This window comes from Egretta garzetta, unplaced genomic scaffold, assembly GCF_000687185.1.
Source record: "Egretta garzetta isolate BGI_Z169 unplaced genomic scaffold, ASM68718v1 scaffold292, whole genome shotgun sequence".
Lineage (NCBI taxonomy): Eukaryota > Metazoa > Chordata > Aves > Pelecaniformes > Ardeidae > Egretta > Egretta garzetta.
In genome coordinates, this window is record NW_009258789.1 from 1,636,720 (window position 1) to 1,657,244 (window position 20,525).

Here is a 20,525-nt window from a genome sequence, read left to right on the forward strand (position 1 = left end):
AGGTGGAGGCTGGTTTGTGGCTTTTCTATTAGGTTCATGTTTATTCCTTATGGAGAGGAAACTAGTGGGACCTTTTGAGTAACTAACTTTGTTAGAAGGTCTGGCCATCTAAGCCTTACAGAAAGTAAATCACAAAAGCCTAATGGTATATTCTCGTGCTGTTACCCATCTCAAAGTTCAGACACTGCATAATTTCCCATTCCACAAATACGGAGCTGTATTTCCTAGCAGCTTGCTGGTAGCAGAATCTCTTCAATCTGCATAAGACAGCAAAAGTTTTGTCTCTGCTGCTTGGGCTTGACCTTGCTTCACTGTGCCATACTCACTGAGCTCAGTGCACACATCCGCTTAGCCTTAAATTATACAAACACCTTGCAAACTAGCCCTCCTTTGGAGGCAGGCATTATAGACAGGCACCAGCTGAATACCCCAATCTATTCCATATTTGAAAGGGATATTTGAAATTAAGGCAAGATCCTAACTTTGCAGAAGTGCGTGTAATTTGTTCTTTTCCCTCATTACCAACCTGAAGGAGAATGATGATGACAATAATAATTAGTAGTAGTGTAGGTCAATCTGATACGAAAACACTTGTATTTTTCCAACAACAAAAACTAAACACTAACAGATTAATGAAAGTAAAACCATGTTTGGATCATACCAATCATTTCATTAATTCTGAAACAATGTTTTAAATATTTTTAAAACTTTCAGAACAATCACCTTAGAAATGTCTTTAAAACATAATGTTTAAGACTCTTAAACACTCTTGAAAGTGTTGAAATTTAGAAAGATTTTATTTTTTAATTGTAGAGGGTCTAAAGCTATTTACCAAATTGAGTCTACAGTTGTGAATTTTGATCTCTCTGAAAATGCATTATTTTGGTGAAAGAACATTTATCAGGAAAACCTTAGTCAAGCTCTATTCTCAGCTTTGTAAGAGCTGATTCAAAGCACCGAACCAAAATGTCCAGGTCAGAGAAGAGTTTGCAGCCAAACCTCCTTAGTACGGGCAAAGCTGATCAAAAACGAGATACTGCAGCACACTTCACAGTTTTAACCTAATACCAAATGGAAAGAAGACACGTGAAAAATTTCATAAAGAAACAAGAGATGAAGAAAGAATTGTTCAGAATACAGTAGCCCCGGGACTTGGGCACTCAAAGGATGTGGGAGATCTAAACCAGGATTTTTTCCCCCTACTTTGGAGCAGTCTTGGACCTCTCTCTCTGACATCCCACCACCCTCACTGGCATTGTTCAGAAGGGAAGGACAAACACTCTTCCATTCCACACCTCATCTTCCAACAAAGTCAGATACTAAACACTGCTCCTCAATCACACCTTGCTCCACTGATCCTCACAGCTTTCTGGTTTGGATTCAAGGTCACTGTGTCTACCTGAAGGGCTTACTGGAAACTCCTGGATTGCCTTTCCCCCACAAACCATAAAGGCATCTACAGTCCCTGCAGAGAATTATGAAATCACTCACGAGAGTGACAAGCTCCACAGCCCGGATACATTACCTGGAAATCAGTGGCCTCAACCTCAATAGCTCCTTTTGGAGACATGGCACTAAACAGCCTCTGAGGCAGTGAAAAAGCATCCTGCAGCGAGGCACTTCCCTGGGATGTAGGAAACCCGAGTCCACAATGCTGAACCAGTTGGTTCATTTGCCATAATCATTTGCATTGCCACAGCACAAATTGGCTAAAGATGGGACATGCACATGTGCCTGCGCAGTGAAGCCATAAAACCCTACTATTTTATGTCCTACTCCTTAAAACAGGCTATCCCAATAAACAATCTATGTGAACATGGAACTATTAAGGGAACTTAGATAATGAGAGACAAAGCAACATTCCCCAGATCACACAGAAAATCTGTGGGGCTGCCAGGAATTAGCTTCAGAAAACCAAAGTGAATGCAAGACCTGAGACCTTTCTCTTCTTGACCCATTCCCAACCACAGAGACACAGACAGAAAATGGGGAGGAATCCCATGCTTCCCAGAAAACAGGATTTGTTCTGTTGCTGTACCAACATGGGGAAAAGTGTGAGCTCCAAACATTGATTCAACACTCCAGGATCTGCCTTAGGCCTATCTATTATGAGAAAACCCCCAACACTTTCCCTATTGCATACCATTATCTACTTACCCAGTCCCACAATATTTATCACAAGGGGCCTGCTTTGATATCTTCTGCCCAGCTACTCCCAAGTCCTCCTAAAGCCCTTCAGTTCCACCCTCACCGTGTCCCAGGTCTGCCTTCTTTCAGGCAAGGTTTACTACAAAAACATACACTGACTTTCTGCTAAGCAATATCAAGCTACCCCCATGAGCTGAGCAAAGTGCATGGGGCAAGTACCAGCATGGAAATAAAGTAATGGATCTGGCACTCTTCTGCCCTCATTCCAGCTGTGCTGTGCAACACAATGCAACTAAAGAGGCAGCACAGCGAGGGTAAGGAAGGACACAGAACGGAGGTTCCAGCTTCCCTTTGGTTTTTGGGAAAGGCCCTGAGGACAATGTCTGAAAATGCACAGCACGCAGCCATGTGCCTACGCTCCCACGGATGCAAGCCCTGCCGCCCACCCAGCTGAATTACATGCTCTGTACGCACCAGGAGCACCTCATCTCAAAGCTCATGTGAAAGGGCTCTTCTGCTGCAGTCCGTGGCATCTCCCCGTCCATGTTAAACTGATTTAAGTATCAGTCAAATGCCTATGAGCACAGGGTATATAGAGCACTTGGCACAGGCAGAAGGTAGCTCTTACACCAGTGTTGCCTATATGGAAGAGTTTTACTGTTTATACTACACTGAATATAAATCCCTGTGTTGACTTTCATTGCAGAATATTGTTGCTTTGAAAAAAATCAAAACCAAAAATTCCCAAGCACTCTGACAAAAATCCTTACCACAGGGAGGATAAACTTTGTAGGCTTCTAAGCACAAACACTCCAAGCACTGCTGCTCACCACTGCAAACTGCAACCAGCCGAAGTTATGTATTAGATTACTCGTTTTCCCAAGGACTGCAACTGCCTCAACACAGTAAACTGCCTGAACACAGTAAAATGCATCTCCTATTTAATTTCTTTTCAAAGGGCTTTCATAAACTTTTCCAACTTTCTGTCATCAGAATAGTTTTCACAGGACTTTGCAACTGTCCCATATTTCTCCAGACAAGAATAGTCCCCTGATCCCCCAAACAGTACGGTGAAGACCATTCATATTTAAGGCTTTCCCAAGCCAGAGAGGCAAAAACAGCCCACAAGATGCTCCAGCCCAGGGGTAAAATACAGTGCATCAGCCCACATCAGCAACTGACCACCTTGCGACTGAGACATGTTAAATGTACCCAAGTACACTGTTGCTGCAAAGCAGCAGGTATTAAAGTGCTCTTTGTTTTCACTAGCAATATAATGGGTTTAAACACAGCAGACACATTACGGTCAGGGATAAAGACCACCATTTAGCTGGAAGGCTAATGATGTACTATCGAGGGTAGCTCTGGTATCTTCATTCATCGCAATATTTAAAGCCAAATTAGCCAAATAGCTGTCAAGATTGATTCAGATATGGTTTTACTTGCCCTAGGCTAGACCAATGACTTCTCCGAGTCCCTTACAGCTCTAGTTCTATAATCCTTTAACTTGGCTAATAGCATATTTTGGGAAACACAAAATGGTTGCAGAGCACAAGCTAACACCACTTTCTCCCACCTATCAAAAGAACCCAGGAAAAGGCCCAGACCCCAGCGAATGTTTGACTCCACAGATCTCTGAGAATGCCTGCTCCTGTCCTTTCCAGTGAAAAGTTTTCAGTTCCTAGATAAACAGGAGGATAACCTAAGGGCAAGCACATAAGCGGTGCAGACCTTGTGCTGCTGCTTTGAGTGCCAAGTGCGCTCTCATTTATGAAAACGGGATGTTTACCTTTTCCAGCAGAACATTTGTATATCCAGTGAGGCACTGGGTCAGCCGTAGGATTCCTGCAGCTTGTGACTGCCAATCTGTGCTGAGATAATGACATTTAATAGGCAAGATGGGGGTTACTCTTAAAGACAAACATCTCCTTTTCAAGGCACAAAAGCTGAAGGTGATGTTATTGAAAAAAACAAGAAATTGCTGCCTATGTATACATCTAGTTCATAAAAAGGAAGATTTCTAGGAAGCAGAGGAGGCATGACTGACTTAAAATCAATTATATAGACCCAGTGGTCAGCTCACTCAAAGTCAACATCCAAGGCATACTCACTCCTGTGCTAAGAACAGATTTCAGCATACAGCAGTCTCCTCACCACAGCAGGTGAATGCAAACAGTTCAAAACCACCCAGAACAGGTATTTCCTACAACTAAGCTTCCTACAGGAACCTAGTGCAGTGTGAGAGAGAGTGGAACACGGGTGCCCCATTCCTGTAGGCTTCATCAGAAATCTGTGTCAGTCTTTTAGGAGTAAATCTTCTGAAGAGAGTCACTTGAACTGTTTGCAGAATATGTGTGTAAAAATGAGCAGGACAGTGGAAACACATGTCCAGACAGGTACAAGAGTCATAGAATCACAGAATCATAGAATCACTTTGGTTGGAAAAGACCTTTAAGATCATCAAGTCCAACCTTTAACCTAACCCTACTTCAAACCATTCCCCCTCGTCCTATCATCCGTTACCAGGGAGAAGAGGCTGACCCCCACCTCGCTACACCCTCCTTTCAGGCAGTTGTAGAGGGCCATAAGGTCTCCCCTCAGCCTCCTCTTCTCCAGACTAAACAACCCCAGTTCCCTCAGCCGCTCCTCGTAAGACTTGTGCTCTAGACCCCTTACCAGTTTTGTGGCTCTCCTGTGGACATGTTCCAGCAATGCAACATCTTTCTTGTAGTGAGGGGCCCAAAACTGAACACAGTATTCAAGCGTCACTAAATGATGTTCTAGTTGCCTGCTTCAGAGACTTACTGATTAGCACAGGTCTGTTATGTGTCTCTTACACATGCTTATTTCATTGAATGCTTTGAATAAGGATACAAACTGTAGAATAATCCTTAATGTTTGCACAGCAGAAGATCTCAAGTGAACTGTAAACATTAGATTAACTCAGTTTAAAAGCACAGAGGTCAGCACAGAAGATTATGGGCTGTATCTCACTGTAGAAGAGAATGGGAGAATTCAGGGTCACTCAAGAAAGTTTGCAACTGCCGCAAGATTAACATCCTTCCACCCTGATATGTTAAACACAAATCCATCCTTCATCTCAAGAGTCTTCTACGGGAAAATTATATATCTGTAAAAGCAGCCTGTGCAGAAGATGAAAAGTGGGACTGCTAAAATGACTTTCTGACCACGCTAGAAACTAACAGCAAGGAAATCAGTATTTAGTATGACAACAGGCATATTCACAATGACTGCAGCAATCACTAGGCCATTAATATAGACTGCAGAATGAAACTGGAGGCCACCAGTACTTAGCTAAAAAAGGAGGAATTCATCATGCTTTCACGTCTACTCACTTCAAGAATGCTTTAGAGTCATTAAACACATTTATGTATCAGCAAAAATTTTCTCTGTCCACATTTCAATATAAGTTCAATAAGCTGCACTATGAAAAAAAAAGTAGCAGCTTACTCAGGTTACTGATGTGATCAGAAGAAAGAGTCTCTAAAAGTACAAGATCTCTGGTTCTCTTCCCACTTTTGCCATATGCATCTGGTGTGGCTTTGGGAAAAATATCTTGTGATTCTCTAAGATAGAGGTGATGACGTGTGATGACACCCACTTTGCTCTTGATCCTTACAAAGTCACAGTGTAAGTTCTTCAGAGAGGCAGGACTACTTTCTTACAAAATGTTTTACATTGCCTAGAAAAGACTGCTAGCAGCTTGAGCTGTAAAAATCAGCATTTTTGACTGTCTGATTAAAAATCTGTATTCCCATTCAGTTTGTCAGGCTTTGCTTTCAATGTACACGCAATTTCACATTAACCTAGTTCATTGGTTGTCCAAGGAAAACAAAACTGACAAAATTTGAGTTGCTGACATATGAGACAGGTAAAATACAAAAATGCATTTAAATCCTCAAATACATACTTTATTATAGCTCATGAAATGGAAAATGTGACAGTCCTCCCACACCCAACACCCTTCCTTTGGGGAAAGAGGGTGTGTATCAGAGTTGCTCTACATGACCTTTAGAGGAAGGCGTTCTTACAGCAGTTCCTAAAATATGGGAAACTTTAGTCGTCAGGGAAGGTGCTGAAGAATGCAATGCTGTTCTTCAGTGCGGGGCCTTCTCACAGAGACAACATGCCAATACTGTCTGAGCAAAGTGGCTACAGAAATGGTTCTACAGGCTGCAAGTGATTTAAAAAAGTGACTGCTTGCAGCTCATTTGTTATCAAAAAGAAAAGAAAAATATTTAAGAGGACATCACAGAGGTGCTTTCAACTCTCATAGTTCTGTGGTCCTTTTAAATTCTTCAACATATGAGCCAAAGAGCTTGAGTTGTTCTCAGATGCTGAATAATTTATTTTCAGGATCTTCCGTACCCATGATCAAATGGTGGAAATCTGTTAAGATGCTCCTTTGGAGGTTCAAGTCTGTTTTGAAAAGGACACTTCACAAGTCGGCAATGACACAGGGCAGGAGGGAATTCAGCAATACTTCCAAAAGACATGTCAAAAACACTATCTAGGAAAAAAAATTAAAAACCTCAACAAACCCTTAAATTACCCTTCTTTCTATTTATAACACAACTAAAGCTACTGATAACAAAGATATTCTCCCATTGTTAATACAATGCTGTCCCTGAGCTGACATCCTCTGAAGGGTCTCGCTTCTGGCAGCTGCGGCACAGCACCCTGGTTGACACGGGCATCCCATCACCCACACGTCCTCCCTGGTGACCCTGCCACCAACTCTGTACCTCTCATCTGTGTCTGCCCTCGTACTCTGCGGGCGCTCAGCTCTCCTCCAGTCTGGAGCCTCTGACGCTCTGTCAGCCTCAGCAGCTGCTTCCTCACCCCAATGCCTGAAGCGATTGGTGTCAATAAAAAACTAAAACAGAGGAAGCAAAACAAAACTCGAGAAAAGGCTCCAAATAAAAGGAGTGATGATTTCCTGCAACACTCAAGCGACTTGAAAAATAAAGCACCTGGGAGGCAAACAGAGAATGAGTGGAATGAAAAGGAATTGATGGAAAGCTGAAGAAGAGTCTAATCACTCAGGAAAGCAGGGGAAAGGTGCGTGATGGATGTTTCCACATGATTTCTGGGTAGTCAAGGAAACAGTTTTTATCTGTCTGATGAAGAAGGCAGTTCACTCACTGAACTCATGTCTCGCAGTTATCAGGTTAATGGTACTTGGATTCCTCCTGGTCTCTGAGTGCAGTGATTACTTCTTACGGGATGGAGTCAGGCACTTTTCCCAGCTCCAGCCAGGAGCTAACAACTCCACCAAGTCTCATTGTCTAAGCTTGCTAGTTACATTACTAGTCACCTGCAACTCTGCCTATTCAGGTCGTTCAGTGATAAAAGATCATTCCTAAACATATCATTTTGGAATTGAAATATTGCAGAGAAAAATAGATGCTAAAAACCTCCAGATAATCTACATGCATGTCTAATGTCCATAAAGCTTATTAATCCCTGTATATTTGGGAAGCCTCTAAGTGGTTTCAGCTTCTGTGTCTGGCCTTCACCAACAATTTCTTCTGCCCCTTCCCAAGAGAGTCCCGTTTCACTGTGCAATAAGCATTTTATCTTCCAAATTCCCAGTTGTAGTAAAACAGCTGTTTTGCCTCTGGTGTAAACCATTGCCTTGGAATTAGCTACAAGGTACTGGATCCCTAATTGCTATGTGGCTTCCTGCTCCTTATTCCAACAGCACTCTATCCAGAGCAATGCACCCTTCCCCTTGGAAAGCCCAGCAACTCGGGCTAGCCCTGCCACAGCCAGTCATTGTGTATCAGCACTCTTACATTGCATAGCGGGTACTCCATGTTTTATTTAAAAGACCACATACCTTTGCAATGATTTTAAGCAACGATATTTCATGAAGGCTCAATACACACTGTCCCTAGAAGCAGCAGTATTTTCATAGGGTAGACATACTATTTCTTATGTTGACATGTCAGAGCTTACAATAACCATCACGGTTTTCTGCAGTTACATCTAGAGCATATAGAGATGCAATTGGAGAGACTACTGCAATTTTTTTGTGTGCTGTGAGATAACACTTCACAAACTTGTTGGGGAAAAGGTTTGTAAGACCATTTTTATAATTAGAAAAAATGAAATTGAAGTTAGGATCAAATCTCTCTGTAAAATGAAAATAAATTTATTTGATGAAACAGTAATTTTACAGGCAATTAGAACACAACTTGCGTTGGACTGATGCCTTAAGGCTCATTTACTTTATTTAGAGAAGTACCTTCTATTCATCACCATGGAATTCAAGTGCCCTCTGAATAGACACTAAGTTTTGTTCTACTCACAAGAACCCCCTTTGGCAAGTTAGCAGCTGGGGCAGCTGTTCCAATGCTGGGGTTTCTGTGAGCCTAAGTGAAGATGGGTTTATATGTGGAAAAATTTAGAAGGGCCTATCAGGTTAATATTTTGAGAAAGTAACATTATTTAATGCTACTCTTCACAATCCTCTCTGTGGCAATTAGGTGGAAGAAAATGATTGATGGCTGGGATTCAGAGCAAGGATCATGATGAATAATGCAAGAAATGTACATCAGCACTGAGTTAGATTAGTGGTTTTATCTTTCATTTATTAGAACTCATACAGAAATGTTCATTCACTTTTTGGTTATAATTATGTTGGGCAGTATCTTCACCAGGAAGGCTGTAAAGAAGTGCATTTGTAATTTTGTGAGAGAACAAACGACAGTTATTTTGTTAGATTTATGCTTTGGTGCACGTGTGTGTGCTTGTGTAAGTATAGATCTGAATGTGTGTATATACACACACGAACACACATAAAAGTATGAAACCAAGATTAACTGGATATTTTTCATCTGTTCCTATTTGAAGAGTATATTGATGAAACAAAAAAAATTCTGTGCATAATATAAAGAAAAAGGTTTTGCTCTTTGTAATAAATCTAACAATATAGGGTATCTCAATTTTATCAAAAGAAAGTCAAATTAATTTTTTTTTCAACCCAAGTTGCAAAACCGTAATGCTGCAGGCCTTTACCTCTTATTTGACTTTGAATACAGAGCAGCGATGTGTGACTAGTTTCTTCCTCTTGTCCTTTTTTCATGTTAATATAACTTATAACTCCAGGGGCCAGATTAGGATGGCCCTTCTTCCTCCTAACACAATCTGCCGTTTAAGCTAAAGAAGGGCTGGCACACAGCACAGCATGCAGAAATATGCTGCCAGTCTCTAAAAAAAACCCATACTCTGCTGTTCTCCTTCCCTCCTCCGTATCTTATCTGGAAAAGTAGTTTCTGCATTACAAAGGTTCACCTCAGTGAAGTCCTTACAAAAAATGGTATCTTATCAAAGAGTCTCAATGTGAGCAATATCTAACTCTACCCTTGAACTCCCTTTGACTCATGCCCAACATAGTCAGTCAGTCAAACTACTTTTTAATTCCACGTCATTTCTTCCCAACAGAAGAACATTGCAATCCTACTAGTTTTTCACTGAGACTGGTCCAAGGACGGGTGGAGTGGTGAACAATCAGCATCAACACAAAGACATAAAAAGATAATTTCTCATTTATTTCTGAGTCATAAGAGACCTTATTCAACCCCTCCAGCTACTACTTGACACAACAACCTCCACTAGAAAGCTGTGGCCTAGGTAACCCCTTCTCTTTTGGTTGACCCTTTCCAGATATTACTTTATCTCAGTCATCTCAGGACTTGTCTGAAGAATTTGCTGAGGCTGCACGACAGCTTAAAAAAGAAGCTCCAAGAATCCAATTTGGCAAAATTGATGTCACACACCAACATGATTTGAGAAAAGAATTTAATATTCAAGAGTTTCCTACTGTGAAATTTTTTGTGGATGGCAGCAGGGAAGATCCCATAGACTGCAAAGGTAAACTGTCTTATGCATTGATAAGATAATTATATGTAATGACAGGATGTACGGATCTATTATGTTACTCAGAAGAAAAATATAGATGCTCAGATAAAGAATATACAAAGTAGCAAACTGGTTTTGCCCATGGTTTTAAATATACAATTACCCCTGTACCAATATAAGAACAGGGATTTGATTTCATCTTCCAAGTGTGTAACTGAACCGTATGTTCAGCTCACACAGCCAAATCCACTGCTGGCGTAATTCCACCGAGTACAGAGAATCATCCCAACGAGACAACTTACTCCCATTTACTACAATAAACATAGATAAATGAGTTACATCAAACAAGATTTTGGTCCCGAACCTGCTCCGTTTGCACTTCTAGTTTGCTGCAATTCCCATGTGTAGCACGCCTACAGAAGTAGGCTGGAGCAAGACTCTGTGCATCTAAGAATGAATTGTGAATTCACTAAGTCCACGCTAATTATATTTCCTAAACCAAGGAAAAGAATTTTGCAATTTAGCCATCAGAGGGAGCTCATATGTGGCTCAAAAAAACATGGAATAATTTGAAATCTTTGATGGAAAGTTCTTAAGCAAAGACAACAATATTGGAATAGGACTGACTTGAGCAATACTGGGAAATCCAGGCCTTATTAGAGTTTTTCTTTCACTGAACAGATATACAAGAAAGATTATTTTTCTTTTTTTACCTAAAATGATGAACTTCTACAGAGTTGACAAAAATTGCATGACTTGGCCAAGTGTCCGTTAGTGTACTCTAAGCAGATACAGTTAAGTCACAAGTTTAACCAAGAAAAAAAAAAAGAACCTAAAGTTTGCCTCCTGAGCCTGTACACAAGCAAGTGCTCAGACTTCTTTAACTGCTGAGCCCCCTGTGGCTGCTGCTGCTGAAAGCTGATCTTCAGTATTTTTAGTAACTTGCTCTTCCTTGCTATTGAATTTCTTAACAAGTTCCCATCATCTAGACTTGTGCAAACAGCAGCTTCTGCACAAATGCCACTGCAAGCGTGATTTGCCGTACTGAACTTTTATTAGAGGTGCTGATACATGAGAACAAAAGCACCTACCTTCAGTCTCTGATTAAATCTATATCATTGACATGGAAACTTCTTTAAACTGGTAAAACTACCTGACAGGTATGCTTGTGAGAACCAGTGCATACAGAGTATCACAACAGGCACGCAGTCACCCTTCAGCAGAGAGCTGCCAAGACACACATACTAGCAAGACATAAGAGGTTAGGAAACTGGCTTCTGCTCCGTGATTTGTACAAGATAGCATCAACTGTTCAGAGCACATATATCACCAATAATGACTTCAGTTACATTTTGTTGACAGGCAAATGCTTATGCGCAACTAGTAAAACCTCACCTATCGCATATGACTTTGAAACCACTGAGAATTAGCAACTGAAAATGCGCAGCGACTACCCAATGACTTCTCATACAGAACTTGCTATACTTCATACCATAAAAGAAAGAGCAGACATCGCTTAAATCAAGAAATTAACTCAAATATTTTATGGAAGAGGGAATTTTTGAATGGTTGTCCTGGCAATGGACATAGTATGGAAGCCAAATCCTAGGTTTTGTAAAATCATCTTTTACCACTTCAGGCCCAGAATTTAGCCAGTAGAAACAAACTACACAGGCTTTTTAAAGCAACCCGACAAAAAGATTAGCCATATGAAAAGCATGCTGAGGGGTTATATCACTGACATAAACTGCAAGAGCTCAATTCTGCATTTAGACAGCAGAAGTCAAGCACTATGTGGCCACTAGATACTGCTCTGTGCTTTGCTCTGCAGCCTATACACTCCAGAGCAGGTGCCTGCCTGCTTCACCTTAAAAAAAAAAGGTATTTTAAACTAGTTGCAGTGCAGCCTGCTGCAAAATGACTTGATGGCAGTAAAATGGTCTGACTCAATTTTGATCTTGTCGTATTGCTAAAATGCACAGTACCAGGACTTGTATCTTTGATAATCCACTTGTACTGTACATCTTGACTCTAGCACTTCACAGCATACAGACTTTTTCATATATAATTTTCATTAACCCTTTGCTAGACTCTTGGTCTGGTCCAACAAGTGTGTCATACTCTCAGAGATGAAAGGGCTACTTCACAGCTGAGATTCTTATCTCCTGAGCCGCAATTTGTGGCTCCAATTCCGCTGAAAACATGATAGCTAGAAAATGTATTTTTTAGAGACTCAAGATTCCTACAACTCCTAAAAGCCTGAAGAGAATTTACCAAATAAACAGAATGACTGTAACCTCAGTAAAACTGGTAGCAGTATTTTGGAACTGAAAAGATGGAACAATCCAGAATTAAAGGACAACTTCAACACTTCAGCTTTTTTTCTTATGTCTAAACTAAAAAGTGAAGCTGCAGCACCACAGAGGAATTTTAACATGTCTCTGTGCCTATCAGATCCCTTCTGCAGTACCAAAGGAACAATTTTGACACCTAATTCAATTGAACAGACAGTTCAATAAAATCTGCAATTGGTTTGAAGTCATTTTGGATTAAACCTCAGGTCGATAGCTCTTTATAGCTTACTGTGATTTTGGGACACATGAAATCTTGCAGAACAGGTTTTCTACTTGTTTGAATTTCCTCATCTCTATTCTCCATCTGTGATTAAGCAGTTAATTGGACATACAGCCATTTGCAGAGGTCTCAGAAAACATACCGATCCGTCGTTGATCTAGAGTCAGCAACAGTTTAAATGGTGACTAGAACTTGCGGTTGAATTTGGATGCCCCAAGCCCACTTTAAATCAGCTTTGACCTCAGTTCTAAGCAGCCCAATTCCATTTGTATTTAGCATCCTTCTGTAACTCCAGTGCCTCTATCTTGATTGCACAAAAATTTCTGTCATTCATTTTGATGGTAATTTTAACTCTCTTTTCCTTCCACAGGAGTCAGACAGGCCTCAGCCTTTATTACATGGGTGAAAAGAAGAACAGGACCTAGCACTGTTTTAATCAACTCTACTGATCAGGCTGAAGCCATCATACATGCTGACGATTTGGCAGTGATTGGCTTTTTTAAGGTAATTCACTGGAAAACTCAAAAGGCTGGATTCTGTTCTGACTTTGGGATATACTGCTTGCCATCACCACCAAATCCCACATATCCAAAAGACCTAGAACTCACCTGAAAAACCCAGACCCTCAGTTTTCTCTGCAGAGCCTTTCCTTCTCTCTTTTTAAATTTGTTTCCATCTACATTTTAACACTTCTAGATAAGCAGCACAGGCAGAGATAAGAACATCTCACATCACAGCACTTTTCCTGAATAGGGACCCTAGCACAGAGACGTACCACTCTGAGAGCAGGATGCTACAGCAACGTTTGCACAGCCCTGGTCACAGCAGACTTTCCTGTATCCTCAGATGAAAGGGCTTCTGCCTAAGCACCCCAAATTTGGTGCCTGGTGGGAAGAAGGCAGAACTATTGACCTACCTATCCTTACTTAACTCCATCCTTTTCTTTGGAGAGACTTAACCCATTGGTGGTATAGGTTATACTGCTGCTGGATTCTCCAAATGCAAAAAGTTGTAATCCCTACCCAGAGTTGTAACTGATCTAAAAATCTAGGGTTACCAGATCACTGCGTTTCTATTCAAATGTGGTGTAAAATCATAGACATGAATAGTTGCAGGCTGTTCTGGTGAAGGAATATTCCCTTCCTGCTTAAGTCCATAAAAAACCAGCAAATATTGTCTAATATACTAGAGTGCCTTTTCTCCATCTTTCCATTTGAGGATTTAAAACTTCAGAGAAACTCAGGGGGGCAGAGCACAGCTCCATGGATATCACACTAACTGTGGGTTTTAGCTCCTGCCAGCTAAGAAACATGTGTGCATAGGAAGTCATAAAATTTTACACTGTATATGATTCAACTCATGTAGTCCTTTCTCAAGCAAATTCCTACTAGAGCTGAATAAGGTTCTTAGGATTTGGGGCTGAATGATACAGAACAACAGTCAATTAGTGCAAAATAAATTTCAGCTGTCAAGGCATGCAGTCAGAAGTCAGTAAAACAGTATCTGTTATCTCTCTGCCCAGTTAAAAGCAGTGTCTGGACTCACACCTGAACTGATAAGGTCCCAAATATGCTGGCTACAGTGGATAGTCCAAGTTTTATTGATGTGGAAAACAGGATTCATTACCAAAATGCCCCATAGTAACAGAGCTGGTGAACACATACAGCATAATAGGACAAACTGTGAAAACACTCAGAGTGCCCAGATTTTTGCTTTGCAGCAATCTGCTTGCAGCCGTTTATGAGGGAAGGCTGGGCCAGATTGAGAAGCCCTTGCTATCGCTATGATGCTGAAGAGTTCCCTGAACCACACCGATAGCAGAAATTGCCCGCAGATGTGTTTGACTAGACTCCATAGGGGCTGAAATGACAATAGATGAGCATGAACTAGGGCATGTCAGAAACGTAATGGGTGGAAGCCAACAAAATAGTGTCCAAGTAAAGAGCTGTATTTGGCCTTGTATTAGTCACAGATTGCTCACAAATGTGAGTGCCAGGATGTGTTGGGAGGTCTCAGCACATAAATTACTGTTCATCTAGCATGAAATAATTGTCTGATTAAATCAAATCTGGAAGTGCTGTTGCCTTTCATCATGCTTATTTACTGTTAGTTTGAAGGTGGACAGCACAGTGACTATTTGACAGATGTGGGAGTCAAGGTCCCTGCCTTGAAGAGCACTCAGTCAAAGCACCATCAGTCAGGTCCTCTTGCAAGCAGAGAGCCCTCCTCTCCAATCCATCACATCCTGCCGGCTGTGCAGCCAGGCTGCAGCAGGGGAGAAGCTGTTGGCATGATCCTTCCCCACCTGCAGAAGCCTTCGCAGAGTGTGGAAATGCCAGGGGAGTGCAGGGCAGATGAGATTAGTGCAGGAAGGGCATAGGGGACCATACACCATTCATACTGACCCAGCCCAGCTGACACTAGCTGGAAAGGTGAACGCACTGAGCCGTATCGCAGCACTCCTCGGACCTCCCCTATTGTGAAGATCTCCCCTTGGAGGTAATGATGGCAAGCTATACCTGCTTTACAATTACATTCCCTTCTCTACCTCACAAGCCTTTAGGGGCCTGCCTCACCTGTAGCTCTCAATCCTATGCATCCTAGCAGGATGCAGGACCCAGTCTCAATGAATACTCTTCCTGGGACTAGGAACTTCAAAATGACAACGTGGAAGTTTTCTGTGAGACAGCAAGAGACGTGCCAGAGATGCCTTTCGGGATGACAGCCAGCAAGGACGTCTGTGCTAACTACGGCATCCAAAAGAACATGCTTGTTGTGTTTAAGAAGGTAGGAATGCAAGCCTAGCAGGCAAGGTGCAGTGAGCTGCCATGGTAGCACTGGGCTACAGAAAGGCTGTTTGGGAATTTTGCAGGTTAAATAATTTCCTAGTTGAAATTCAAACAGCTTAACACAAAAAATACTGCATTTGCAGACAAGAGAGACAAGGAGGAAGCAAACAGCAACCTTTAGACAACCGGTATTTTCCATCTAGCTGCCTATATTCATGCTTCTAATTTATAGTTAAGAATCTAGTTAAAATGGCTTTATTTTCCAATCCATATTATAATCAACACGTGCTGCCAGGTTCAGTGAGTTTTGCAGATATTTACCTTTTTTCCTTTGTGTTGCTTTTGGCCAGGAATCTTCTTTTCTGCCAACCCACAACAGAAGAAGTGGCCAACAACAGATCAAAACTACACAGGAGTAGCACCGACTTTTAGGCTATGAAGTAGTCAGACCAAGGACATCCTGAGTGAGCGTATGTCACAGATAGCATGTATAAATATAGAAAAGATCTTTCAGTATGTTAAGATTACTGAGCAAATTAAAACTGTCAGCTGTACCTTGAATTTTAGCTATAATCTTGTTCTATAATCTGTGACATTTATTTTACAAGTTATGGAATTTCAGTTACTGAGGATCATAAAACAGCAAAGCTGAGAACAACATTTTAGAGTAAAGACAGCCTCTTTGCTCCTATAGTTGATAAGGCCAACAACCTCACAAACTTCACTATTTGTCCAAGGGAAAACCTGTGCATAATGAAGTGCTTGAAGATGGCAGACTGAACAAACTGGATCTAACGAGGCTAATCAAAACCTTCACCTTGGATTTGGTCACTGAATATAATCTTGAGGTATGGGTATTTCACTGTATTACCAAAAGCCACAGGAGAGAGACAGGAATCCATGTAGAAAGAGACCTAGGGAGCTATTCTGGTCCTTAGCGTTTGAGAATCTTGTTTGCTTGTTTGACTAGGCCAGCCCTAAACACATCTAGAAACACCAACAGAAGCCAACAGGCAGCTCTTGGTCTAATCCAGGCCAAATGATGCTTCCCTCTGGCAAGGTGTTGTTTCTTGGAGGAGACAGGGAATGGCTGGCCAAACAGTGAACTTGCCTGCACATGCAAACACCTCCCTCCCGTGGAGCCCATACAAAAGCCTGGGCTGCTTCTGCAGCAAACTGGGTGGGGTGGAAGGCTGGAAAGCCAGCCCCTCTCCTGGCTCCAACCCTTCCACGCCCTTGCAGCAACGGGATCCTCTGGGCCAAGACAAGGAAGAAAGAAACGAGCAATAACTGTTGGTAGCGCAGGTAGAAAGGGGAAGACATGGAAATACCTGCTTGCCTGGGGGACACCCCATTGCCTCTAATCATGGGGTGGCATGAGAAAAAGGGCAGGTCTGTGCAGGGAAGGAGACATAAGCTGCTGATGCCACCCAGAAGTGAAGGCATACCCCAACCAGGTCTAGCTCCTGCAGCTGCTACAGTTGGGCCTCCTTGGGTAACACTGCCTTTTACTTTCAGCACATCTTTAGCATTAATTTTTCAGCATGTGTTATAGAGGAGGTCAGACTAGAAGATCGTAACAGTCCCTTCTGACCGTAAAAATCTATGAATAACAATGAGGTTTTTCCTGGAACAGAGAAAACACTCAGCAGCTGCTGATTCTTCTATCTTCTTTGTAACAATGAAAAAAATCCAACGGTTATGGAAATGATTGGGAACTGAGTCTTAAAAGTAAAATTTGCAATAGTAGAACTGAATGATACTGATACTCTGAGCCTCTGATTCACTGTTCTGCTTACAAAGAGTGGAACAGATGTTGAGTCTTTTGTTTCCCAGACATCTGTGAAGATTTTTGATGTCCCTGTTGAAAATCACATCCTGCTGTTCACCCCAACGAACTCGGAGACGTTCAATACGATTTATGAAAACTACAAGTCTGCTGCTACAGAATTTAGAGGAAAGGTTTGTAATGCTGAATCCTGCTTTGCAAATATGAATGCCAAAAGATCAATGGAAAAACACTCCACCAACGTTACTGGTAAAAGTACACTGCTGTCAGTCTATCTTCTAAGTCTACCAAACCATTTAAAAACAGTTTCAGTAACTATTCTTTGATTTTGTTAAGGATGCAAACTGAAACATAAACTTCACTTGAAAAAGATTCTTTAAAACGCAAAGATCACACAAACCAACGCTAATTTCACCTGCTCCAAATAAACCTGTTTCTGATCTTACAAATATGACTTTCTAGGAGCAAATTCCCACCAAAGATAGTTTTAGCAAGACTCTGGCAATTTTTGCCACCACCAGGAAATGCCATGAGGATCTCAGGGTATTGCCTGAACCAAGAGCTGGAACCAGCTACAAAACCTGAGAAATATTGCAAGGCATGTGCATAGCCTTGCTTGCAGCACGTTTGCATGTATATAAACAGGTATAGGCAGTCATACACAGCCATTTCAGTTTTCCATTGTCAATCACTGCAATGCTGCTCCTGCTCCAAGTCCATGAGACACTGCAGAATGGTAAGTCATCTTGTAATAAAATATCACACATTAGTATTGGTAAAGACGTATGGATTACAGGTGTTTCAGCTCTTTTGTCCTGTTAAGATTTATTAGGAAGAGCAGTAAGAGCTTGGAGAGGTAATTTAGAAGTGTTGCTAAAATAGGTGACAGCAAACCACTGTGAACAGACAGAGGGAAAAGCTCCATTCCTTTTGGCTACTTTAGAATTGTTATTAACAAGATATGTTATTGTTATTAACAAGATATGATAAAGTCCACAGAGCTGCTGGTTGTTGGACTGAGACCAAAAAATGGTTCTACACAATTCCTTGCATTTAAGGTTAAATCCTAACCCGCTGCCAAGCTCCATGGATCATCTTTCTAAAATGGCTAAAACAAAACTGGAAGACTCAACCAGATGCATGACTCTCTCTTTATTATCAGATAATGTTTGTCTTGGTGGATACTAATGAAACAAGGAATGGACGAGTTTTTGAGTTTTTTCGCATCAGGGAGGTTGACATTCCTGCCGTGAGAATCCTAAATCTGACAAGCGATGCAAAATACAAAATGCCTGCAGATGAGGTGACTGTGGAGAATCTAAAAGAATTTTGCCAGAGCTACCTAAATGGAAAAGCAAAGGTAAGTCCATTACTAATGAGATGCCCCCTACTATACCAAATAAAACACTACCAAATTTGCAAAACATCCCTTTTTTAATTAGAACAGCGTGCTGTTCCAATGACCAGTTTATTAATTTACTCTCGCTCTGATGCATTCATCTACAGTTGCCGACAGAGCACTGCTCTGTGTTTAACAACTGAGGTGGACTACAAAGTTCTCCAGTCCTCCTATGTAAAAAGTGGATAAACCATTTATGGTCCAGTATTTTAGTTGATTTCAGCTGATGTATTTTAGTGGTTTAAAAACTCCCTAGGTCTCAATCTTTCCAATACTACAATGAAGATATTTCACTCCCTTAGTTGGGAGAGATGGCAAACAATGATTGCGATGGATTTTGAGGTTACAGAGAAGTCCAGTAAATAGAAAACTGACTGTTTCAAAGTGGAGTAAGATATGGTATTTGCTGTAAGTGAGTTTAGCAGAGTGAAATTTCACGGGGGTCCTTCCCAATGGTAAATACAGTATTTGTTGTCATAATGAGGCATCATCCTCCACACTCATGTCAAAAATACATTAAAACGTTTTGCTTATTCAGTGCTTCTCAGGTTGATTCACCTTTGTTTCCATCAGGAGGGGAAAAGATGAAGTAATCAGTCTGACAGCAGGCAGAATTTAAGAGATTTGAGCAGTAGATCCTGATTTCAATGTTGGGGGGGAAGTGAGGTGTGGATGTCTCCTCTTCTCCACCAAGATCTGCTTGAGTGGCACACTCCCACCAGGGAACAGCTTCCATGGGGAATGTGTGCCTTTCCACTACTGCGCTGTGGAGTGGCAAGAAATTGCCAGCTAATACACTGTAAATTGCAGAATTCGTGGGGACTGTGATTGGTGATGAAGGCAGAGATTTAAGCAGCAATGCACACTTTCTTGTGTGTTTTACATCACTTTTGAGAGCCCACAATAGGTAAGCTTTTCAGTAGCTTAGCTTTGGGACATTGGGCAACAAGAATTCAGGGAAGTGAATGCAAACGTGTTCCAAAGGGTCATCTTCAGACAATCTACTATGGACTCTGTATTGAAGAGAGGGACAAGTAATTCTGACTACCAACTCTATGCAGGGGTGTGAGACCCAGCTCCCTGCTGAAGGGAGAGAAGGTGGTAGCACGTGAAGGCTGGTTAATATATAGAGATATAAAAAATAACGTACAGTAATAGCCAACTATTAGGTAGAGAAACATCCCATCAGTGTCACATTAACCTGAGCTGAAGTACAGGTTCTCAATGCTCCCTGCACCTTCACAGCAGTGTTTCCATTTCTGCTTAGCTACATCTCTCTAGTGAAGAAATTCCAGAGGACTGGGACAAGATGCCTGTCAAAGTGCTTGTTGGGAAGAATTTCAACAGGATTGTTTTCAATAAGACCATGACTGTGTTTGTTATGTTTTGTAAGTGTTTTTATTCTATTCAGATTTTAAGTTGCTTTAACATGATCAATTAGAAGGGAAAATCGAAAGCTCATGCTTACTTACCAAACTAATCTTTGCACTTTACAGAAGCCTAGCTTAATGAACTTTTGTTGTCCAATGAAAATATTAAAGAAACATTTGTGTCATATCTATGGAAACACTGTGATACCTTTGCTGACTTAGGGTTGCACTGAATAACACTGAATCCCTTAAGTAAATATTTGTCAAGGCCGTATCAAATCTCAGTGTTGAAAGACAAAATGACACTAGAATGTCATGTTGTACCATTTCAGCGTACTGTACAGTATGAGTCAGGCTGTCTTCCAAGGACAGAGGGAGAGTTAAGTGAGGTTGTCTGTTCTAATGCTCTAGGATTAAATCCCAGAGAGGAGCTGTGGTTTAGCAAATCGTAACTCCTTTTTTCCTTCTCTGCCTGCAAGGGATGGGGCTTTACTGCTTGACCCTTCCCAGCAAGAAACCACTGCCCTATCCCTGTACCAGCCAGCAGAGATTAGATTGTACCTTAGTTA

At 41.4% G+C, this 20,525-nt stretch overlaps 1 protein-coding gene across 1 annotated transcript in view; it reads left to right on the plus strand.

Annotated features, from left to right (window-relative positions):
• Positions 1–20,525, plus strand: part of PDILT (protein disulfide isomerase like, testis expressed) — a 29,095-nt gene that overhangs the window by 1,114 nt on the left and 7,456 nt on the right. Inside the window, exons 3-9 of the mRNA XM_009649560.2 lie at positions 9,841–10,047; positions 12,980–13,113; positions 15,259–15,396; positions 16,136–16,246; positions 17,235–17,360; positions 18,350–18,547; positions 19,854–19,974. Of these exons, the coding sequence (XP_009647855.1) occupies positions 9,841–10,047; positions 12,980–13,113; positions 15,259–15,396; positions 16,136–16,246; positions 17,235–17,360; positions 18,350–18,547; positions 19,854–19,974 (1,035 nt within the window). The remainder of the gene's footprint in view (positions 1–9,840; positions 10,048–12,979; positions 13,114–15,258; positions 15,397–16,135; positions 16,247–17,234; positions 17,361–18,349; positions 18,548–19,853; positions 19,975–20,525) is intronic.